At 34.3% G+C, this 24,591-nt stretch overlaps 4 protein-coding genes across 6 annotated transcripts; 3 read left to right on the top strand and 1 right to left on the bottom strand.

The window, feature by feature from the left end:
• The first annotated feature begins 1,260 nt into the window (after positions 1–1,260).
• LOC107189647 lies at positions 1,261–3,118 on the top strand. The gene is made up of 3 exons (XM_015578231.1): positions 1,261–1,326; positions 1,873–2,097; positions 2,464–3,118. Exons 1-3 carry the CDS (start codon positions 1,285–1,287, stop codon positions 2,944–2,946), a joined length of 750 nt encoding a protein of 249 aa, XP_015433717.1. The 5' UTR covers positions 1,261–1,284; the 3' UTR covers positions 2,947–3,118.
• A 969-nt stretch (positions 3,119–4,087) lies between these two features.
• On the top strand, positions 4,088–11,252 carry LOC107189706 (putative U5 small nuclear ribonucleoprotein 200 kDa helicase). Its single transcript, XM_015578297.1, has 6 exons — positions 4,088–4,310; positions 4,497–4,660; positions 4,744–5,263; positions 5,393–5,639; positions 5,725–6,052; positions 6,152–11,252. The coding sequence occupies exons 1-6, from the start codon at positions 4,266–4,268 to the stop codon at positions 11,250–11,252; spliced, it is 6,405 nt and encodes a 2,134-aa protein (XP_015433783.1). The 5' UTR covers positions 4,088–4,265.
• Positions 11,253–13,329: 2,077 nt separating this feature from the next.
• On the top strand, positions 13,330–15,630 carry LOC107189741 (protein ecdysoneless). Its single transcript, XM_015578353.1, has 5 exons — positions 13,330–13,643; positions 13,732–14,225; positions 14,294–14,780; positions 14,855–15,053; positions 15,129–15,630. Exons 1-5 carry the CDS (start codon positions 13,361–13,363, stop codon positions 15,547–15,549), a joined length of 1,884 nt encoding a protein of 627 aa, XP_015433839.1. The 5' UTR covers positions 13,330–13,360; the 3' UTR covers positions 15,550–15,630.
• Positions 15,631–17,266: 1,636 nt separating this feature from the next.
• Positions 17,267–22,706, bottom strand: LOC107189709 (proteasomal ubiquitin receptor ADRM1). 3 transcript variants are annotated; one of them, XM_015578301.1, is made up of 5 exons: positions 22,438–22,706; positions 22,207–22,323; positions 19,700–20,045; positions 19,501–19,643; positions 17,267–17,761 (listed from the first exon to the last, which is right to left on the bottom strand). In XM_015578301.1, exons 1-5 carry the CDS (start codon positions 22,636–22,638, stop codon positions 17,369–17,371), a joined length of 1,200 nt encoding a protein of 399 aa, XP_015433787.1. In that variant the 5' UTR covers positions 22,639–22,706; the 3' UTR covers positions 17,267–17,368. The 3 variants fall into 3 exon arrangements, with proteins under 3 accessions (XP_015433787.1, XP_015433788.1, XP_015433789.1); XM_015578302.1 differs by having other exon boundaries at positions 17,267–17,593; XM_015578303.1 differs by lacking the exons at positions 22,207–22,323; positions 22,438–22,706 and adding an exon at positions 21,328–21,454.
• Positions 22,707–24,591: the final 1,885 nt, after the last annotated feature.

Here is a 24,591-nt window from a genome sequence, read left to right as displayed (position 1 = left end):
TTTTTCGATAAGTGTCTAATGCATATATTGAATGAGAATGGAGCTGCAGAACGACTGCATTGTTTTCATGTAGTTTTACTGCGATCTTATTATTACATAATATCACTCGCGGTGTTCCACGCGAAATGTTCCTAAAAATTTGTAACATATCACACGATATACGAACGCACATGCACTTATACATACACGTCTGTACGTTACAGGAGAGCATATGCATGAAACGTATACACTATCAAATGCACCGCGTATGTCGAGGAAACGGAGATTAGGTGGCGTTAAAGATTAAGTGTAAGTGGAAATGCATACCGGACGAGCGTAACATAGTTTTAAGCAAGGGTCACGTATTGTACGTATGTGTTGTAAATAGCCTAAATAAAAATTACATATAAAATTACATGCTGATAAGAAATCTTCCCATTAAATCAATAATGATAATGATGATTTCATGCAGATCATAACTTTAACGGCTAACAAAACATTGATTTAAAAATATTGACAATGTTATAGTAGATCGCACGCGATTTCTGTAAATAATAACGATATATGGTGGATAATAGCTTTTTATATAATTTAGTGTTGTTAACATAAATTAGTATGAATAAATAACAGGGTACATACATGTGGGAGACGCCGAGTGGGACGTAGTGGGGCAGAGCTCACGGACAGGGTAGAATATGCTTGTGTAAAATACCCACGGGAGGCATGGTGGGGGTAAGCGTTCGCGCGGTTAAATCTCTTTGAGTATTGAACAATTGAAAAAAGAACCTATTTTGACAGTTCTAACTCGCATGAGGACCGGTTTTTAATGTACTATATCTGACTTTGTAGGTACCTATTCCTAGTACCTACATTTTCTATTTGATCTTTTGTTCTCTAAAATCATTACGTTTTTTTCTGCACGCGAAAAACACGTTTTTCAAACTTTTTCAAATTTTTTTAACAATTTTCTCCAACAATTCACGAGTGTCAAACACATATATTTCATTTCTAATGACCTTCCGAACAATTTCATACAAAAACATTGCTAATTAGAATTTTTTTGTTGAAAAGTTTAATTCGACTGGACTACATGTGAGATTCGTGGTGGGGATCGAGGCGAATGGGACGGTTCAAATCCGCACTGTTAACTCATCTTCACTTTCACTTTAACTAGTTGAATGAAAGACAACCACATCGCAGAAGTAATTTAATAGCATTAATATATTCATCAAGAAGTACTTCCGAGGTTTTATTTATTTTGTTGTCACGATGAAGTGTTTACATAGAATATTACAAATATCGTTCATGAATGCATTTCTTGTTGTACATATCCGATCGGAAATGCTTGTAAGTATTTAAAAAGTATAAAAGATTGTATAATATTTTCGTTCTGGCCTTTAAATATATAAATTAAACCTATTACGTACATATATTCAAACGTATATTTTATACCTGTATAAAAATTGATACCAAGTAGTCCATTTAATTTCAAAGCATACCTATAGTAATAAAAATAAAGGTTGTGTTACTGTCTTTATATTTCTCTTTGTTTTACTAAAAATAACGTTATAGCTGTGTTTCAAAACTGCAGAAAAATTATCTGAAATATCTTTATTACTTTATACAGAATTGAAATACAAAAAGATAGTACTAGCGAAATTTTTAATATTTGATGAACAGTACCACTTCTTCCATGGGAACTACATTTATAGTTATAATATGTGTATAGTTGTAGAATTATAACTACCATGTTAAATATTTCTATATTATATAATACTAAGATGAAAAGGTTAATTGTTGAATTACTTAACTTCAGTCAAGTATACACTTCTTATATTTTCTTTATAACCATTTTATAGTGTAAATTTTATAACATTTATGTGTACTTTACAGAAAATTGTAATTCCAACGAAGACACACTTTTCGTGCTTGGATAAACCCGCTGGTTTTTATGCTGATTTTGATACCAGGTGTAAAATATATCACACCTGTGATGAATATGGAAATAAATTTACCTACCATTGCCCAGAGGAAACAGCTTTCCGTCAAGAAGCTTTAATATGCGATCATGCACACCTTGTTAACTGTCAAAGAAATATCTCTTTTAGTTCAGAAACTGTAAAAAATAAATACAGTAACTTGTCCTGTATAAAAGGATCAATGGACGAAAATAATTGTCAATACTCTTCTCAATTGCCAACAGAAATACAATCAAGAAAAACACATAGTGTGGTGCAACGTGGATATACATTTAATTTGCATAAGGTCCTACAAAACTTTAACAAGACAAATATTACTGAAGAGAAAATAATGAATGATTTTCATCCACAAACTGAAACATTTAAAAATCAACAAATTAAATCAAAGTCAAATGAACATTTTTTCATTGCAAGTCAAATTTTTCCCAACAAGGATAAACTCACTGAACATACAGAATCTAATCAACAGAACTATGTTAATACAAAAACAAATATTACTTTGCATAATTTTCTTAAATTACCATTACAAACATTTTCTGCAAATATACAGAATCAACAAAGTAACACAAATAGTAATCAAACAGCTAAAAATAGAACAGATTTTTATAAGGTACCTTGTATCAATCATAGAAATGATCCATATGTAGAAACTTTAAACTCTATACAAAAAAGTACAATAATACCTTTGACAAGAACTAGTACTACTGTAACGAATGTAACTACAGAATTGCCTATATATGCTTTGACGTTGTCTTTAAAACCATTAATACCAAGGGAACTGGATTATGATCCTTACTATCCAAAATTTACATCAACAGAATCTTATTATTCTTCAAGTCGCATTCCTAACAAATTGCCATATGTTAAAACTATTCTTCAAAAATCATGGTCTAATACACATATTGAGCTTCCCTCTGTTTTACCAGATTTACGATCCTTAGAAGATATTGTTGATCGCAGAAAACTATTTTATATTCCTCGAATTTAGTTTTAATAGCTAAACTGTAAGTTTAAGACTGTAATAGACTTCAATTGTGAAATTTAAATCTACAAGGACCAGTTAATGAATACGATCTTAACATTATCACCTTTTGAATGATATTTCTAAATGCAAGACCATAGGTAGTTAACCTTAAAAAATTCACGTTTTCGACGCGACGCTCAGCAACCTAAGCGCATGATCAACAGTGAGGAGACGCAGATCGGATCCCAGTGTAGCGGTTTTACTTTTTATTTTCAATTATTTTGTAATTTTACTTTGTAACCTCTCTGTAAAATAAAAATTGGAAAAATATTAATTTGTAAGGCATTTAAAAAAAAAAAATATTTTTTCAATTCAGTATTTTAATTTTTTTATATTATACATACATATTATGTTATATATACACAAATTATTCTTACAATTAGATGTTATCCTTACAACCCTACTCATGACTACTTCGAACATTCGTACAAAAATCTATTAGATTGAAATATTACGTTATAAATCTATCTTGAATCTTTTATAATTTGTTGGATTTACTTGTAACCTCACAGTTCAATTTCAATGAGAAGTTAAAAAATATTAATTTGCAAGGCATGTTTAAAATTCGTTTTTTGTTAAAGATACATTTCGCGTGTCCGACACCTGTTGCAGCTGGCCCACGCATATACGATGCCGAAAGGTCTTTTGCTTTCCTACATCTAAAATGAAATAAACACATAGTTTAAATCGTAATCGTAATAATATAAGATAAAATATGAAGGTTGCTATGAACTTATGTTATTTTTGTTTAATTATTCTGTTATAACGAGTGGCGTATCGAATGTCAGCGGAAAGACCCGAGACCCGAATGGACTGGAACGGACAGCGTGCACCCGCACGACAGGGTAGAATATGCTTGTGTAAAATACCCACGGGAGGCATGGAGAGCATTCGCGCGGTTATCCCACGATTCTGGCATCACATGGGCATCATTGTCTATGGCCATATTGTAGTTTAGCTGTGCTACTTCTGCATATTAACTGTGGCGGCGCCAAAAACACTGTCCAAATCTTCCCATTAAGTGTCCACCCCTGGAGCTACCCCTGGGCTAAGCAAGGGTGGCAAGTGGCAATTCTGGTCAAGCACTGATCAAGTTTCTGATTATAGTCAATTATAGTGTCCAATAGTGTCTCTAGTGTACACGAGAGGAGACCCATATTTTCTACAGAATTCACTGGTTCGAGGGGATCATTTCTGGCATTCTTGATTGTTAGCTTTCAGTTTTTTCAAAACGATAAGTTCATTCGCAACATTCTTGTTGTGTTAGTTTATTGAAAGCTACCATGGCGGATGCTGCAGCGAGGCAGTTGCAATATGAGTATAAAGCTGTAAGTATATTTATTAGCATCATGTATGTTTGAAACATTCACTTTATAATTACAATTAATTTCATTTTCAGTACTTTATTACATTTATGAATGACATAAAGAGTTACTGTTATTATTATTATTGTTCTGTTTGCTGTCTTATGTATGTATGTACTTTATGTATGTTATGTACATTTGTTTTTCCAGAATTCTAATCTCGTTTTACAAGCTGATGTGCGACTAATAGAAAGACGCAGTAGAGATGAAGCTACTGGGGAGGTTATGTCACTTGTCGGAAAACTCGATGGAACGCGTATGGGTGATAGAGCACAACGTACTAAACCAGGGAAAGCGGAAGAACGAAAAGTCAAGTAAATATTCAAGTTTTTTGTTAAAGATCTTGAATGTTGTTATTATAGTGTGCGTATGTAATGGCAGGTTTTATATGTTATAGACGTCAGAAGCGAGATGAAGCACAATATGATTTTGCACGAATGAAAGGTGCAACATTGCTTTCTGAAGGTGTAGATGAGATGGTTGGAATTGTGTATCGCCCAAAAACACAAGAAACACGACAAACATACGAAGTACTCCTAAGTTTCATTCAAGAAGCTTTAGGAGATCAACCAAGAGATATTCTCTGTGGTGCTGCTGATGAAGTATTAGCAGTGTTGAAAAATGACAAACTCAAAGAGAAAGAGAAAAAAAAGGAAACAGAATTACTGTTGGGTTCATTAGCAGAAGAAAGATTTGCATTGTTAGTAAATCTTGGCAAAAAAATAACAGATTTTGGAAATGATGAAAAGAATATAACGAGTGAAGAAAATATTGATGAGACCTATGGAATTAATGTACAATTTGAAGAAAGCAGTGAAGAAGATGATGAAGATGTTTATGGAGAAATTAGAGAGAATGATGATGAAGGTGACGAAGGTGAAGAAGCTAATGATGATAGAGCTATTCATGCTGAAAATGTAAGTATACAAAGTATATACCATTTTAATAAAGACATCCCTGAAAAAGCAATTACAGTACTTGCATGTGTCGTGAAAGTGGAAATAGAAGTCTGATTGTTTTTATGAAGCAATTGTATTCCGTTTTAGCTGGGCAGTGCAGAAGAAATGAAAAAAGAGAAACCATTACATCCTTTAGATATAGATGCATATTGGTTGCAAAGAAGATTAAGCAGAATTTATGATGATGCAATGGTTTCACAAGCAAGAGCTGCAGAAGTATTAGCTGTTTTGAAAGATGCTGGTGATGATCGTGACTGTGAAAATCAATTAGTACTTTTACTTGGTTATGATTGCTTCGATTTTATTAAACAGCTGAAAAAATACAGGCATACTAGTAAGAAATAGTTGTTAAATGATGTAATTAATGATGCTTTTTCAACAGGTATAATTGATACTGATTGTTTTTAATTACGTTATAGTTGCTTATTGTACTATGTTGGCATCTTCCCAGTCGGAATCAGAACGACAAAAAATTCGGATTAAAATGAACGATGATCCTGTATTAGCAAAAATTTTACGTCAGTTGGATACAGGTAAAAGTGATGACGATGCGGATGAAACAATGGAAGCAAGAGCGCAACGTAAAAGAAGAGAAGAAAATGAAGATACTGGAGGTCCTGGAGGTCAGGTTCAAGGTACAAGGAATCTAATAGATTTAGAAGATCTGATATTTTCACAAGGTAGTCACTTTATGGCAAATAAACGTTGTCAGTTACCTGATGGAAGTTTCAGAAAACAACGGAAAGGGTATGTAGACTTTTTTCACATGTTTTTTTTTCCACTGAAACCTGTAAATTAAGAAAATGTTACTATTTTATGTTTTAATTTTTTATATAATATCTTTAGGTACGAAGAGGTTCATGTCCCTGCTTTAAAACCGAAACCATTTGCAGAAAATGAGAAACTTCATCCTATTGATCAATTACCGAAATATGTGCAACCAGCCTTTGAAGGTTTCAAAACTTTAAATCGTATTCAAAGTCGGTTGTATCAAACTGCATTAGAAAGCGATGAAAATTTGTTACTATGCGCACCAACAGGTGCTGGTAAAACTAATGTTGCTCTACTATGCATGATGCGTGAAATTGGAAAACATATAAATGCAGATGGTACAATCAACAGTGATGAATTCAAAATAATTTATGTTGCACCAATGCGTTCATTGGTGCAAGAAATGGTTGGAACTTTTGGAAAGCGTTTATCTTCATATAACCTAACTGTGTCAGAATTAACTGGTGATCATCAATTGACTAGAGAACAGATAGCTGCAACACAAGTCATAGTGTGTACTCCCGAAAAGTGGGATATTATAACGCGAAAAGGAGGAGAGAAAACTTTTACTTCTTTAGTTAGATTGATTATTATAGATGAAATTCATTTACTGCACGATGAGAGAGGCCCTGTTTTAGAGGCTTTGGTCGCTAGAACAATTAGAAATATTGAAACAACACAGGAGGACGTAAGGTTAATTGGTCTTTCGGCTACGCTACCAAATTATCAAGACGTTGCAGCATTTTTACGTATAAAGCCAGAAACAGGCTTATTTTATTTTGATAATAGTTTCAGGCCTGTTGCTTTAGAACAACAATATATAGGTATCACAGAAAAGAAGGCATTGAAACGTTTTCAAGTAATGAATGAAATTGTATATGAGAAGACGATGGAACACGCAGGTAGAAATCAAGTTCTTATTTTCGTACATTCACGAAAAGAAACTGGAAAAACAGCACGTGCTATTAGGGATATGTGTTTGGAAAAAGATACGTTAGGACAATTTCTTAGAGAAGGTTCTGCATCCATGGAGGTTTTAAGAACAGAAGCTGAACAAGTTAAAAATCAAGAACTGAAAGATTTGTTACCTTATGGATTTGCTATTCATCATGCTGGTATGACAAGAGTCGATCGAACATTGGTCGAAGATCTTTTTGCTGACAAACATATACAAGTTCTAGTATCCACTGCAACCTTAGCTTGGGGCGTTAATTTACCGGCGCATACAGTTATTATTAAAGGAACTCAAGTGTATAATCCGGAGAAAGGTAGGTGGGTTGAATTAGGTGCTCTAGATGTATTACAAATGTTAGGCAGAGCTGGCCGACCCCAATATGATACAAAAGGTGAAGGCATTCTTATAACGAATCACAGTGAACTGCAATACTATTTGTCTCTTTTAAACCAGCAATTACCCATTGAATCGCAACTGATCAGTAAAATGTCAGATATGTTAAATGCAGAAATTGTATTAGGTACTATACAAAATATTAGAGATGCTGTTACCTGGTTAGGATACACTTACTTATACATTAGAATGCTCCGTTGTCCAAATTTGTATGGTATAAGTCATGATAAATTAAAGGATGATCCATTACTTGAATTGCATAGAGCAGATCTTATACATTCCTCTGCAGTGGGCTTGGATCGCAGTGGTTTAATTAAATATGATCGAAAGTCCGGAAATTTTCAGGCTACTGAATTAGGTCGAATAGCATCGCACTATTATTGTACACATGATACGATGGCCACATATAATCAGTTATTGAAACGTACTTTAAGCGAAATTGAATTGTTTCGAGTATTCTCATTATCTAGTGAATTTAAACATATAAATGTTCGAGAAGAAGAGAAATTAGAGTTGCAGAAGTTAATGGAGAGAGTACCCATTCCAGTAAAAGAAAGCATAGAAGAAGCAAGTGCAAAAGTTAATGTACTTTTACAAGCATACATTTCTCAGTTAAAGCTTGAAGGATTTGCTCTTATGTCTGATATGGTATTTGTTACACAATCTGCATCGAGATTAATGAGAGCAATTTTTGAGATTGTTTTGTTTCGCGGCTGGGCACAATTAGCTGACAAGTGTTTATCATTGTGTAAAATGATAGATAGGAGAATGTGGCAGTCGATGTCCCCACTTCGACAATTCCGAAAAATGCCAGAGGAAATTGTGAAGAAAATAGAAAAGAAAAATTTTCCATGGGAAAGATTGTACGATCTTGGACCAAATGAAATTGGGGAATTGATTCGAGTACCTAAATTCGGTAAAACTGTTCATAAATATATTCATCAGTTTCCGAAACTGGAATTATTAACACACATTCAACCGATAACACGCTCCACATTAAGAGTAGAACTAACTATTACACCTGACTTTCAATGGGATGAGAAGGTACACGGCGCCTCAGAAGCGTTTTGGATTCTAGTTGAAGACGTGGATTCTGAAGTAATACTTCATCACGAATACTTTTTATTAAAAGCTAAATATGCGGCGGATGAGCACTTAATTAAATTTTTTGTGCCAGTTTTTGAACCTCTACCACCGCAATATTTTTTACGGGTTGTATCAGATAGATGGATTGGAGCGGAAACTCAATTACCTGTTAGCTTTCGTCACTTAATTCTTCCAGAAAAAAATTTACCACCCACTGAATTGCTCGATTTGCAGCCGCTTCCCATTACTGCTTTACGTAATTCCAAATTTGAAAGTATCTACACAGATAAATTTCCACAATTTAATCCAATTCAGACACAAGTGTTTAATGCTGTTTATAATTCAGACGACAATATTTTTGTTGGAGCACCTACAGGTTCGGGAAAAACAACTATAGCTGAATTCGCAGTATTGCGTTTACTCATTCAGAATTCGGAAGGCAGATGTGTGTACATGGTTAGTAAAGAAGCTTTAGCAGAATTGGTTTATGCTGATTGGTCAACAAAATTCAATCAACACTTGGGCAGAAAAGTGGTTTTACTGACTGGTGAAACAGGAACAGACCTTAAGTTGCTTGCGAAAGGGCAAATTATAATTACGACTGCGGATAAATGGGACGTACTATCCCGTAGATGGAAACAAAGAAAAAATGTGCAAAATGTTCAACTATTTATTGTTGATGAACTTCAATTAATTGGTGGTGAAGAAGGGCCTGTATTAGAAATTGCATGCTCGAGAGCACGTTATATTTCTTCACAGTTAGACAAACCAACCAGAATTATAGCATTATCAGCATCACTTGCAGATGCTAAAGACGTAGCTCAATGGTTAGGCGCACCTGCCGCTGCAACTTTTAATTTCCATCCGTCTGTTCGACCTGTACCCTTAGAATTACATGTACAAGGGGTAAATATTACTCATAATGCATCCAGATTGGCTGCTATGGCAAAACCAGTATACAATGCAATACTGCGGTATGCTTCTCACAAACCAGTTATTGTTTTTGTACCTACTCGCCGTCAAGCTAGATTAACAGCTATTGATCTATTGACCTTCACTGCAGCCGAAGGGCAACCTTCTCGATTCTTCCATGCAGAAGAAGCTGATATTAAACCATTCCTTGATAGGATGACTGATAAAACATTAAAAGAAACACTTTCACAAGGAGCTGCTTATCTTCATGAAGGATTATCTGCTGATGATCGACGTCTCGTTGAACAACTCTTTGACAGCGGCGCTATCCAAATAGCAATTGTTACGAGAGATCTTTGTTGGGATTTATCTATTAACTCTCACCTTGTAGTTGTTATGGACACTCAGTGTTATAATGGTAAAACTCATGCCTACGAAGATTATCCTATTACAGATGTCTTGCAAATGGTAGCTCGAGCAAATCGTCCATTAGAAGATGATGATGCGAAATGTGTCCTCCTCTGTCAGAGCTCAAAGAAAGATTTTTTTAAGAAATTTTTGAACGAACCTCTACCTGTAGAAAGCCATTTGGATCACAGACTGCACGATCATTTTAATGCTGAAATAGTAACAAAAACAATCGAGAATAAGCAAGATGCAGTTGATTATCTCACATGGACTTTCTTATATAGACGACTTACACAAAATCCAAATTACTATGGCTTGCAAGGTGTCACGCATAGGCATTTATCGGATCATTTATCTGAATTGGTAGAAAGCACTTTAAGTGATTTAGAACAAGCAAAATGTGTTGCTGTGGAAGATGAAATGGATACCCTGCCTTTAAATCTTGGAATGATTGCAGCTTATTATTATATTAACTATGCAACAATTGAATTATTTAGTCTTTCTTTAAATAACAAAACCAAAATCAGAGGTTTATTGGAAATTATTTCAGCAGCTGCTGAATATGAAACTGTACCGGTTAGACAACGAGAGGAAAATTTATTACGAAGTTTAGCAGCGCGTCTTCCACATGCTCCACAAGCTACGAGAATGGCTGATCCTCATGTAAAAGCCCAGCTTTTGTTACAAGCACACTTATCTCGAATACAACTTGGACCAGAGCTTCAAAAAGATACAGAGTTAGTGTTAAGCAAAGCTGTTAGATTAATACAAGCTTGTGTTGATGTTCTTAGTTCATCTGGATGGTTAGCGCCTGCAGTTGCTGCTATGGAACTGGCACAAATGGTCACCCAAGCAATGTGGTCTAAAGACTCTTATTTAAAACAATTACCACATTTTACGTCTGAAACAATTAAACGTTGCACTGATAAAGGAGTAGAAACTGTATTTGATGTAATGGAATTGGAGGATGATGACAGGAATCGTCTTTTGCAATTATCTGAAACACAAATGGCAGACGTTGCTAAATTCTGTAATCGTTACCCTAATATAGAAATGTCATATGAAGTTCAGGATAAAGATAAGCTGCGCAGTGGTGGCACAGTAAACGTTGTTGTTCAGCTTGAAAGAGAAGATGAAGTGACTGGGCCAGTTGTGGCACCGTTTTTCCCACAGAAGCGTGAAGAGGGCTGGTGGGTGGTTATTGGTGATCCAAAGACTAATTCTTTGCTATCTATTAAGAGATTAACATTACAACAGAAAGCAAGGGTTAAACTTGATTTTGTAGCTCCTGCTCCTGGGCAACACTCCTATACTTTGTATTTTATGAGTGATGCTTATTTGGGTTGCGACCAAGAATATAAATTTACCATAAATGTAGAAGAGTATGAATCTGATGCAAGTTCAGAATCAGAGTCAGATTGAGAAAAGTAAATACATATTTTATTTACAGTTACATCTTGATGTAAACAGAAATCATCATTTTATTTCAGTTTCAATCTCTAAATTTGAAGATATGAATGATTTTATATTCTATAAGAAAAGAAATGAGATTTCATTTAGCTAATGACACAAGATTCATCAGTAATAGTTATTTTTAATCGCTTAGAGACAGAATTAATTAAATAACAAATAAGTCGAAAAATAACTGGAACAATTGTTTTCTAGCATTTCTACTAAGTTCTGTATTTACTATACAAGATTAGTTAAAATACACTTTTATATACATGCAGTTTATAAATTCTGAAGCTGATTCAGTTTTGAATATTGCATTTTCAGATATAGTACATACTGTGAATTAAGTTATTAAGAATATAATTTTCATTAAATATATTTGAAATGTCAAGGGTCATGAAATGTTTGAATGAATGTATGTTTGAAAAATTGTGGAAAGCGTGTTTGTCATCTTTAATTACTATATTGACTTTAAAATATATGTAAATATCTTTTTCATGTATATAGGTAATAAATTTAAATAAATACACACAATAAGTTCAAAAACTGATATTCTGCCTTATTTTATGTGGATTTATGTAATACAAAATTTATCAACGTTCAATGAAGGATCAAAGTTCATCAAGTTCAGAGGAGCAAGTTTCTGTAGAATTCTTTCGAGGTGAGATAAATGGGAAATAGAAGGTAAAAAAGAAATTTTTACTCGACTACATGCGACCCACTTCAAATAAATAAGAAGTCAATAAAGAGAGGACTAAGGCATCATTTTGTGCTATTATCAAAATCGAAAATTAAATGTTACCTTACGTCAAAATCTAAAACCCGTTAAGAATTTTATAATTTCTCGTTAATCACCGCTTTAGAAGTATCTGCTGACTATATGTTGCCAAGAAAATAACAGTTCTAACATACATTTTTGTAATAATTTTATTTCAGCAATCACTTTCAGGTAATCTAAAAATAACAAAATTTGGACAGAAAATCACTCCTTTGAACGAGCTCAATTTCCAGTTTGTTTTCATTTGTTTTGTGTGCGAGTTTATCGCGGGCCGAGTCGATCTCAGGGGATGGAAGACCACAACGGGCAGCGCACACGAAGAGGGGTAGAGGTATGTAGAGGTATGCTTGTGTGTCAGCACGGTGGAAGTAAAGTGGGAGAGGTGAGAGACGAGACGATGGTAGGTCATAGGGGGAGTACCAAAGTACCAAGTGGTACCAAGTAGAGATGGCGTGAACTGCTACTTGTGAATCATTCGTGATTCGATCACGATGATTTTTCACAGTGATTCGTGATTTCTCGTGATCGTTTCTGATTGGTAGAGAAACCTAACAGTTCTTTACACGCGACACATAATCTGTATATTTTATATTAACATCAAAACAAAAATTCGGGTTATATCGTATAAAGTGAAGGACTAATTAGAAACAATGAAGAATAATGAATACATTAACGACTATAAATTATAATCTACATGTTACCTAGCAAATCATTCTTTTAGAATTTCTTGTTTTTTCTACTGATTTTTACAAACACGAATAGTAATGTAATTCATCGTAAAATCATATTGAATACGTTTTTCTGTTTAAAGATCAAGGACTTACGATCGCAGTGAGCAAATTCACTCAAGATAAAAAAATCTCAATCGCGATCGTGAACAATCGTGAATGAAGTTAAATCACGACCGTGATCGTGATTCGGCAATCACTGTGATAAATCATCGTTAGTGATATTGCACGCCATCTCTAGTACCAAGTTCCACGATTCTGGTATCACTGGTTGCAACCATATCATATACAGCTACTAGACCATGAGCGTTTCTGTCGCAAAGCGCCGCATGTGGTTCGTACCTAAAGTTTATTTCTAACCATCCTTTTTCTAAAGAGTGGCAGATCCATAGCAAGCCATGGTATCTGTAGTCACTGTGTTTATGCCAGTTTATGCATCACTATCAATCATGCATATGTTTATTATTGAACGTCGTTGAACGTTTTACATACGTAAACAATGTTCAAACTTGTGAAGCAAATGATAAAGTGATGATCAAGAATGAACAATTCAATAGATTAAGATCAATTATATGCTAAAAATGTCATGTACAAAAACTATGGCACATACAAAGATAACTAAAATAAAAGAAGATGATTTTCTTGAGTGCTTCCTCTATCCAAAAGTTTGTTATACACAACCTTCGGAGACAATAACAGAAGAGATACTTCTTCAAGAAATTTCAAAATTCAATGAAGAGATTGCATCGTTTGTTGAAGGTTATATTTGGCATAGTGACAGGTTAATATTGCGTCCTAGAACAAAGCAAGTATTACTATTAAAAAAGTTGATGGAAAATTTGTCAACTGTTGAAGGTACTATACTATATATTAGTTTTGAGCATTCTGTGAATATAATAGTTACTGTAATTTAATACTTATAATATACATCTTTTCTTTTTAGAATCTGATATATTACCTCATATTTACATATCATTGCACTTTGATGAAGACATAAGCGATGAATGGTTTTTAGTATTTTTAATATTTAAACTCACACAGACTTTTGATGGGTTAATTGCTAAGTTAATAGATTCTGATGGTGAATTTTTATTAATTGAAACTGCAAATGTTTTACCATCGTGGGTTAATCCCGAAACATGTGAAAATTGTGTATTCGTGTACAATGGAGAGTTACATGTAGTTCGTGAAAAGTATGAAACATTATTTGATTTATTAAATAATATACACCAAAAGTCATACCTATCTAAAGCTTCTGAGAAAGTGCAAAATACTGTTAAAAAACGAATTGGTTGTTATCCAAATGAGATTAAAAAGAGGCATCACAAAGCTAGAGTCTTTTTACCAGAGAAAGCAGTTTCAATACTTCAACAAGAACCAAGGCTTGTCGCATCAGCCATTAGGACAATTTGTCATTCTGATCCACTTGAGAGAAAAGTAATAATTTACTATTATAATTTTAGTTAAGATAAATTCATTTCTATAACATTTTTTGTATTCTACAGGTTTGTCGTGCAATGAGATACTTTCCTCCTGAACAGCGAATTATGGTTAATGTAAAAATGACTAAATGTTTATATGCGATGGCAATGCATTGTAGATATACAGGAGATCCAAGAACAGGCTGGAATATACCACCAACCACCTGTTCAAAGTATAATGCACATATTCTTGGTGTTAAGATAGCATGTGGTTTAGAGATGTTAGTAGCTCGTGCACATGAAGAACGTAGACATATACTAAATGCCTCTGAAAAATCGAACGTCAGTGAATATGCTCTGAATGCATATCTAGCACGTTTAGAAGCTAGTGGTTATTTTAAAAATCTACTAAAAGGTAGTCAAGAGTACCAAAAGCTGCTAAATATAGCAACAGATTATTACTTACAACATTTTCATTCATTTAATTGTGCTACAAATACCATTAAAAGTGATGCAGAAGAAGTTTTAGAAGCATGGGACAGCATACAGTCTAATGATGTTGAACTGCATGGTAATTTCTTTAAATTTTATATTAATAAGATTTTATTGACAGTCAATAACTGTTACATTATACTTTTTATACAGCACAAGATGAAGCAGCATTAAGTCCTCCAGATAACGATAGTTGGTTGAATATAGATCCAGTGCTATTAGAAACACTTCTAAGTGAGCAATGGGGAAATGTTAAGAACAAAAAACAAAGGCAAGAATTATTAAGTCTCAGAGAGAAAGTACAATCGTTCTTGAATCATACTAGCGATATTGATGGTGTACAACTTTTAGAGTAAGTTATTACTTTTATTATCAATATGATTACTTAATTATATTATATAATGTTCAATTTATACATTGTTTTTAGAGAACATTCTATGGAAGCTGATATAATGCATGATTCGGAAGATAATGGAAAAATTGAATTTGATGCAGATATATTTGATTGTACGCTACAAGGTATATTAGATCTAGTTGTTCCAGGAAGTGAAGGAGAATTTGAAGGAAGCTCAGAGGGATCTTTAGGTGAAGATGACGAGGATAAAGGTGGTGAAATGGATAAATATATGCGTCTATTAAATTCGGAATTGCAATCTGAAATGATGAAAGATGAAAGATTCGAGTCGAATACAAATGCCGATAGAATAGAAGAAAATTTAATGAAAAGTATCGAAGAAGAAGCAGGTGGTGCGGGACCAGCTGGAAATATAATTGGTGGGCCTGTTCGACGGTTTATGCATTTACAGTTACAATCACCTACCACAGTACCACCTGATTTAGAAAGTTAATAGCATTGATCATACAATACATTAATAAGTGTTAATCTATTAAAATTTTCTTTGTTGGTAATTTGACATAAATTACAACTATCCACCTATTGCAGAAAAATGTTTATCTATACATTGCAGAAACAGATTGTCTTATATACAGGGTGTCCCAAAATAGGTGTAAGTGCTTGAAAGGGATAATTCCTGTAGTGATTTGAAACAACTTTTTCCTTAGCGAAAAAGTTGTTTCAAATCACCTCAGGAATCACCCGTTTCAAAGACTTACAACTGTCTTGGAGACTCTGTATGTAGAATTTCTGTGTACGGCTAACTGCTATAAAAATATGATATATTAAAAGTTGTGGAGGTTTTTTTAAAACAAGCAAATAACTTCGCTCATTCGTTCATTATATTTTATATTTTTTTAATAGAATGTACATGTGTTCACACATTTAACTTAGTTCTATGTTAACGTTTAGCTTGTAAAAGTATATTTAATCCTTTCATTACCATGTACGATTATAGTCATCGCTGTGAAGCGACAATTGTATATCACGTATAGCTCTAACATTTTTTCAGACAGGGATATATTTTTTAGCAGGTATAATTGTTTTTCTGTACTTTTCCTTTTTTATTATGCCACAACGGCCGAACGATGAACATATCATATTAGATACGCAACGCAACTACGTACGGTGCGCGTCCCGTACAGTACTGTGGGATTGCTTTTCCGGGTGAAGACGCCAGTAGTGAAAAGATTAATTACACAATGGAACATAACAATAGCAAAAGTGCATATACTAATTCATGTATAATTATGTACATATATAAATCAATAAAGATCTTGCGAGATAAAATTATTTAGTACCGGCTATTATTTAGGTCCTAAACCATAGCATAAGATTGATTACTTTGATTTTAGTAATAATTGTGGGGATTTGAATCTGGTATATTTAGAATATCAGATTTAATCCCACGATTAGGACCGCACGTTCTAATCAAACGAAAATTAATTTCTCTTTCTTATGTAGAGAAGCAATGAGTTTTATTTGCAATACTCTGTATAACATATCCATATTACTAATTTTTGAAGAAAGCTTGTCGTCTGTAATAACTTTATTCTGAACTTTCGATATATATCATACTGAGTCATACTTAATAACGAGAAAAGGACGCCACATAGTGCTGAAATTTCGTATTATAATAAGAATACCAGTGACTACCATAGACATATATATAATAGACTGCGCGGTGTTATATGGTAGAGATGAAGCGAGACCGAAAGACAGAAGTAGCGCTGGAGTAGTTCCTCTCCTGCTCGCACACGATGAGGAAAATGAAGCTCTGCACCCAAGCAATGCCTTCACATAGCCGTAGGAGAATCCCCTGGAATCCCCCACCAACAGCCCCATTAGGAAAAGAGGAAAAGGTTTGAGGTAGAAAGCTAAAATTTGATGTTTCATTTTTTTGTGGTTATCAACAAATGCCATAAATCTGAAAATGGCAAGGACTTATGGGACAGCCCAATATATGAAATCACAAAAATATTTATATGCAACACTAACATGAAAAAATGTACATGTTTAGAATAAAAAACTCTATATGATAAATCGTACGCACTTATGATTACAATACATTGTTAATTTTGTTATTTTTGTATTTTATTGTATCATTTATCATATTTACACACTAAAGGATAATTATAAATATTTGTAAACAGTAATAAAATATATTATTTTTCAAGGAAGAATTTATTACACATAAGTGATTATAACGTAATACATGTTGCATACCTCCTAAATGAAAATATAAATGAAATTAGACTCATTTAATTTTGTTTTTAATCTAACGCCATTCCTTCATCGTCATCTTTCTTATCAGGACTAGATGCTGGCGACGTTTGTTTTGTATTAGTGTCCTCTTGTCCTTGCTGTGTCTGCTCTTGGCCAGTCTTAGCTTCAGTTTCAAGAGCAGTGATGAACTCTTCAATGTTTCCACTGGTTGCAGCATTGACAGCATCCGGTCCCAAGCCAAATTGTCGGATGACAGGTCCCGCCTGGCCTGACTGCAAAGCAGACCAGAACATTGATAGCGCCTGGGAGAACTGGGGAGACAATAGCGTGGTACACAGTTGATCCCCTGGTGGTAAGTGCGGGCTCATTTCGCGCTCCAAGCTTTCCGAAGCAGAGATCGCCGCACGGATGGCATTGGTCAGCTCAGTTGCTACGCCCCTCTGCCGGACAATAAGCTGTACTGTAGGTGGCCGAAAAAAACAAATAATCCCAGAGAAACTTCCCCAACTGCTCAGTAGAGCCAGAGTCTCCGACAGCCAGGAAAAGTTAGTGTGGAAAAATGTATTAAATAACGATAAAACCATGCTGCCTTCATCCACAGATTTTCTAATATACTTAATATATTATTTGGACACTATGCTTTAGTTGTAGATACAATATACAAATGCCGTACCGCTATGAAAGCAGTGTCGGCGCGTGTATCTGTCAACGGGCACTCACTGTTGATGACGCCCCAGAGTCACATACACACGCGCTGACCCGGCGGTTCTTTAGAGCGGCAACGCGTTTGATTTGCTAAAAAACAATTTTTTGTTTTTTTTTTGGACTTGTTCCCCCCTTAAATACCTAGGTATCGGTGAGACAACATAATGTAACTAAGTCAATATTTTATTGCTTTTCAATAAAATTTGCACTAACGTATTCATGAGATTTTTCTGATTAAAACAAGACCAAACATGGTATAGTTTGGATCATATTTACTTATTGATACTGATCAAGTGCCATAAATAATCACTAAATAAATATGATCCAAACTATACCGTATTTGGTATCATTTAAATCAGATAAATCTCACAGATACGGTAGTGAAAGTTTTACTAAAAAAAAGCAAAAATAAATACTTTTCATTGCTGCATTCGTGTTGCCTCGTCAACACGCAGGCACGTAAACTTGGCCGTTGCCTCGATGCACAGCCCCTCTTTGTTTTTCATTCCCTGTCCTGTCCTACGATCGGCGTTGATTCTGTATTTAGAATAGATTCTTTTACTTCGTAACCACCCGGCCTCCAGTTCCAATTTTCGGGTACTAATCCAAGTTTTACTGTATATGCAGGGAGTCCCAAAAAGATGAAACAATCCGCAAGATGGATATTCCTCATGCAAATACAAATCGAAAAATCTATTACTTTATGATAAAAAGTGGACTTAATAAACTCTGGCTCTGAAGTCCAAATATAGGGTATATATACAGGGTGTCCCAAAATAGTTGTAAGTCCTTGAAAGGGATGATTCCTGTGGTTGATTGGAACTTTTTCCGTAGCGAAAAACTTCTCCGAGCCTTTGTTAACGAAATATTAACGAAAAACCCCCACCAATCAGAACACGAGTCTGCCGACTGAGTTCCTGCAGTAACGTTGGTTGTGTTAGTTGAAGACAACTCGATGGAGTGAGCCCAAGAAAAATGCGAGTCTGTTATAGAACAGTATCAGATTTTAAAACTATAAGGTTAACTTTTTCAAAGAGATCCTTCAAACTCATTCGTGGAAAGGTTTAGTACAATCAGCCATTGACTAATAACGTATTTTAAAACTCAGTTTGAGTATCGTTACTTTTGATGAATAACACCTTTCTCCATAACCTTCCTTCTTTTCTGTTTTCTACAAGAATTGAGAATCATAAATACTGCAGCATCCATATTTGTAAACATCGTGACAACAACTAGTATAATTTTTGTAGAATCGGTGAAAACTGTCTTGCTGTATTCAACAGAAAAATTGTCTTGTAATATGCTATATGAAGTAACAGTATTGCCGTACCACACGCAAACTGTCACCTCGCTGAAAATCGTATTCAACTTTCGTTTTAAAAGTGTTGTTGGTCGCAGATATATGTATTGTATTGATTTGTCTCGGTGACATGCAGTCTTTGGACACATCTATTTGAAGAGTATAAGATATTACCTGAACAACGGATTCTGCTCCTGCTGGTGTTGGAATTTCAGATAAAAAGTTCTGTAGGTCGCTTAGTTGTATTTTGTTGTTGGTACTTGTAGTTGCTCCTGGTGTTGATGGAGCTGGTGTTCTTGTTGATTGTTTATTGTCATCTAGGTAAAAATTTGTATTAATAGATGCACAGTGTTTTTCTAATAAATTAACTTACCATTAGATTTAGCGGTATCATTACTGGGTGCAGGTGAAGACACCATTTGAGTCACAGGTCTTGCAGCATTTGTAGAAACTCGAGTCGATGCAGTCGTCGTAGAAGCCCTAGTACTCTGTACACCCTGTGGTCTGTTCATGGTACCCAATAAACTACCTAGACCACTGATTTGTCCTACACCTCCAAACAATTGCATTAATTGCTGTTGTGACATGTTGTTTAATAAATTTTGAAGGTCTCCTTCTTGATTTATGTTACCACTTCTTTGTGACCCAGGAGTCGGAGGATTATTAAGAACTTCATTAATTTTTCTACAATATTCTTCATCTTTGTCTGTTTTAAGATCCTACAGAACAATGTAATATTACTTAAACAATGTAATTAACAAACTAATAATAAATTGTAACATATTTAACCCTTGCACTCCGATGTCGCCGCTGCGGCGAAATCTACATAGAAGCAACTTTGTATTTTTTACATTTAAAAATTAAAATATTCTTTACTTTTCTATGGGGGCCTCTACTGTTACATTGCATATATAATTGTGTGTTAAAATTAAATAATCCTGGAGTAGTTGGTTGCTCATATTAAAAATTGCTCGGAGTGCAAAGGGTTAACATAAGTTGAAATACAGAAGATACACATATAAGTAAAATATGAATATATATTTTTTTGTTAAAATAATCTGAGATATACAGGGCGAGGCACTTAAAACCAGCCACCTGAATAACTTGGCTGCTATTGGTAATAGGAAAAAATGCATCAGGGCAAAATTATTTGGTATCCAGGGGCTGATCATCCGATGTTACTAAAATCGGAATGTAAGTAAAAAAACATACCGTTCCATTTAAAAAAACAGATATGACTTTCATATCTCCTTGACGCCTCTACCTATAAAAAAACTGGTAACATCGGATGATCAGCCCCTCGATACCAAATAATTTTGGTTTGATGCATTTTTTTCCTATCACCAATAGCAGCCAAGTTATTCAGGAGGCCGATTTTAAGTGCCTCACCCTGTATATTATAATTATACTCTTTTGAAAATACATTATATTTTACCTGATTATAAAAATATTTTATTATTATACACTCTGAGCATATATTATAAAATTATTTAACGTAATTGTATTTTTATATAGGAGATTTTATTATAACCATTCCATATGATTACATCAGATAATACTAAAAACAAGTTTTGTGCAAAATGTGAGTCAAACAAAATATATGCATTTCATGCAAGTACCATAATTAATCTTCCTCTTTGTATTTAAAAGTTGAGGTTACATAAAGCAAAAAATATATAAAATATTATTTTCTTCTTTGTAAGTATGAGTATACAAAAAATTTATTTTATGTTTCATACGAATGTTATTATACAATATTAATATTTTTATAAGCAATGTGAAACCCCTTGCATCTGTGATTGCATATAATCCGAAAAAATTAAAAAATCCCTTTGATGATCAATAATAGTATGTATTAGACAGACATTCTATCATTATCACATAACTTTTAACATTATAATTTTAGTGTTACATTTTACTGTTGGTTAGATTATGACATTTTATATTATTAGTTAATTTCGTTAATATCTGATTGGGAGTAATTAATAAGTTATATTTTACCATATGTATGTACAGTATATAACAGGCCTGTCCAAAAAATTTGCCCTTGATAGCCCCCCACCCCCAGCCCATAAATTCTATAAGCCAAAGATACAAAGGCAGCATACTGTGTGTTTCCACAATGTTCAATGAGACTTTGACCAGTGGATGTCGAATCAACAGAGGTTATAAATTTCATACACCAAATTTGTTCGATACTGTAAACTGCATGTGTCCCTATTTAGTAGAACAGATAGCACGTTGAAAGAGGGAGAAAGAAAACGTGAAATGGGTTGAATAGAGAGAATGTTCAAAGAAAGCGAACAACAATTTGCAATGTATAAGGTGGACAGCTTCCTCTACTCATGTTATATCATGGCAGCCACTGCTGCCCTGACAGCTACCATTGTGGCAAACTGTGGCATCTAGAGCCCTCAGGGCACCATTTGGACAAGCCTCGTATATAGTATTTGCTATTATCTGTGGTTTCAGATATCCACGGAAAACCTTGGAACCTATCTTTGCATATAAGGGGGTGTTACTGCATATAACAAAGTAAGGTAGATTAAACATAATTCATGAGTATAAGTTTTATCAATACATGTTTACAATTTATTTTCAAGGGGTTTTTATGTTTCAAATTATATATAAATGTTATCTAGCAATCTCTGTAATCTGGATTATGCAAAATATGAATTAAATATTAATGGAACACATTTGAAACCATTGTCCAAGCATATTAACTATGCAACATCTACGTGGTTAATGGATGACTCAGAATTTGCATTACATAGTATATTAGAATTATACCCCCAAAAGTGTTACTAATTTTGGGGATAGTTTTGTAATAATACATCAGTCTCCAATTTGTTAAAATATCAGCAATAAAACACATCTTACCTGCAGCCATACAAAGAATTTTTTGTTTGATGATTTGAATCGTAAAAGATAGACTCTTCCATTTTTACACTGAGGTACGTGTTTAAATTCACAATCATCGGGGAAAATAATTAAGTCCTACATAAAAAGAATAAAAGTCATGAAGTTAAAAGAAAAATACATAACTTAACGAGTAACGTAATTTTGTATGATTTCTACGTTTTTATAATAAACCAAGAAACTTATTCTTACATCTTCAACAAATCCTGTTGTACGATCTTTCCAACAGAAATGCATCAAGGAATCGTCAGATTGATAAACGTAAAGTTGTCCTTTTCGCGTATCTGGATAAACCATTTTACCTTTCATAGTCATTTTCCCAGCTTTAAATTCGACCAAATTTTTCGAAGTACTACGAGATGCATTATTTCCAAAAAGTGCTCCTCCCGACATGTTCAATTTTTCAAATAAGTGACCTGTTCTGAATGTTCTGATGATTCTTGATGATCCTGATAAATATACTGTCTCATTCAGTGAAGCCAGACTAAATCCTTGAACAGTGACGTCCAGAAGGTTGACACTCCTGTGTTAACGAGCCGAACTGAGTTTTTGGCGCCGCCACAGTTAATCTGCGGAAATGGGACAACTAAAATTCACTATAGCGTACTGTGGCGGGCGTTTAAAATAAAAAATGAATACTTACAAAGTTAGTCTGACCACCGACTAGGTATAGAATAGACCTATCATCCAATGCTCTTCTCTGTCCCACGTTCATAGGGCTACGTAGCCCTGTTACCATTTTAGTGTCAATATCCGACGTTACCGATAAAGCATGAATTCTGAGTATTATTAGCACAAATGAAGTGTTATATATTCCATTCATATTACGTGAATCTATATGATTTCACGGGAATAAAAATATCTGATGCTTCAGTTTAAGGTTAAGGGATACATATACAGTCATGAAACATGAAACGGAAAAATGTAATTTTTCCACTTAACCACAAGACAATTTATTCTAAATGCATCGTTAATGGACATTTTATTAATGTTCGTTTTTACATGTTTTTGTTTTATTCGTTTTTACATGTTTTTGTTTTATTTCGCACTGTATCCCGTCATGCGAATCCTGTTTAGTTCACTTTGAACAACTCTTACAACGTTATACTAACAGCTTTAGTCTTGACCAAGCATTCGATTTGTAGCTGAAAGAACGTAGATTAATTCCCTGCCATTGACAATAATAATAAACGACCAGAACAGTGTCAAAATCGCATCTAATCGCGATTACCACTATTTTTACGGCCGGTGGCGCCACTCGTGGCAATGAATAAATCGGAGAATGTCTGACATTTGCAGGCTTATCGGGAAGAAATTCTTCAAAATTGTCGCACTTTTAGGAAATATGTTGTATAACGTACTTTACTGTTCTCAGCAGTAATCGTGCAATTAAACTTTCCAATTTAGCCTTGCTTTGCATCTTTCGCATTAGCTTTCACTCGCTATGTGCTTTACTGTGTATGTACCTACGTCAGCGGTGGGCAAAATTAAAACTTGTCCCCACCACCGTCCACCGTTACCATGGAGTGGGAGAGAAGAGACAAGAGCTTCATTATTTCTTCGAATGCACTCGGTGCGAAAGAAAGGTTGGAAGGGGAAACAGGCGCGTGAGGTGCCTCTATACGCTGACTTAATTTAGGATCATCTTGCATAGAACATGGAATGAAATGTAACCGTAATTCTAAACATTTGGGAAATGTTTCTTATACGCCTTTTAAGACATTACTATAGCGTTTTTAAAAACTCTTTAATCGTTCCCAAAAAGTACAGAGAATGCTACTTTTACACATTCGGAAAACGTTCTGACAATGTTGACTCAGGACGTTCCACTTTGTAAATAGAACCTTCCTAGAACATTTATAAATCTTAACGAGGACATAGTGGGAACATGTGGACCTTTTCGGGACATCCTCCGTATGTACCGAATATCCAGAACGTACGTTTTCCGGTCGTACATATGACGTTTTTGTGCTATTTGGGTACACACGCACGCACGCACGCATGCACACATAAATTAAAAACACTTACACTAAAAAAGAAGGTCGAAATATTAATTTAAAGTTTTGATTCGTGGAATATGTATTATTCACGTGCAAAACTGTAAAGATTGCATCAAGTTCCTATTTTTTAAAATACTCTGTACATTGTGAGTACAAATAAAATAAAGTGTTACATTTTGTATACCACATTCCACTTATAATTATAATTGCCTAATCTTTATTAATCAATTGGAAAATTTGTAGTGTTCTCGTTTCTTTATAAAACCAGCATTGCGTGTTTATACTTTTGCTCGTCACTGTACGTGTAACAAAACGACAAAGATTCGAGTAACACTACACTATTGTT

Source organism: Dufourea novaeangliae, unplaced genomic scaffold (genome assembly GCF_001272555.1).
Source record: "Dufourea novaeangliae isolate 0120121106 unplaced genomic scaffold, ASM127255v1 scaffold162, whole genome shotgun sequence".
NCBI lineage: Eukaryota > Metazoa > Arthropoda > Insecta > Hymenoptera > Halictidae > Dufourea > Dufourea novaeangliae.
The sequence above is the reverse complement of the archived record's forward strand: the minus strand, read 5'-3'. Positions and strand labels throughout refer to the sequence as shown.

Coding starts and splice junctions, on each gene's coding strand:
- LOC107189647 (XM_015578231.1), top strand. CDS start 1,285: ATGAATGCATTTCTTGTTGTACATATCCGATCGGAAATGCTT. Junction 1,327..1,872: donor ATATCCGATCGGAAATGCTT/GTAAGTATTTAA, acceptor TGTACTTTACAG/AAAATTGTAATTCCAACGAA. Junction 2,098..2,463: donor TCTCTTTTAGTTCAGAAACT/GTAAAAAATAAA, acceptor ATTACTTTGCAT/AATTTTCTTAAATTACCATT.
- LOC107189706 (XM_015578297.1), top strand. CDS start 4,266: ATGGCGGATGCTGCAGCGAGGCAGTTGCAATATGAGTATAAAGCT. Junction 4,311..4,496: donor TGCAATATGAGTATAAAGCT/GTAAGTATATTT, acceptor TTGTTTTTCCAG/AATTCTAATCTCGTTTTACA. Junction 6,053..6,151: donor TTCAGAAAACAACGGAAAGG/GTATGTAGACTT, acceptor TAATATCTTTAG/GTACGAAGAGGTTCATGTCC.
- LOC107189741 (XM_015578353.1), top strand. CDS start 13,361: ATGCTAAAAATGTCATGTACAAAAACTATGGCACATACAAAGATAACT. Junction 14,226..14,293: donor CTGATCCACTTGAGAGAAAA/GTAATAATTTAC, acceptor TGTATTCTACAG/GTTTGTCGTGCAATGAGATA. Junction 14,781..14,854: donor TAATGATGTTGAACTGCATG/GTAATTTCTTTA, acceptor CTTTTTATACAG/CACAAGATGAAGCAGCATTA.
- LOC107189709 (XM_015578301.1), bottom strand. CDS start 22,638: ATGTCGGGAGGAGCACTTTTTGGAAATAATGCATCTCGTAGTACTTCG. Junction 20,046..22,206: donor AATTCTTTGTATGGCTGCAG/GTAAGATGTGTT, acceptor ATTGTTCTGTAG/GATCTTAAAACAGACAAAGA. Junction 19,644..19,699: donor TGATACCGCTAAATCTAATG/GTAAGTTAATTT, acceptor ATTTTTACCTAG/ATGACAATAAACAATCAACA.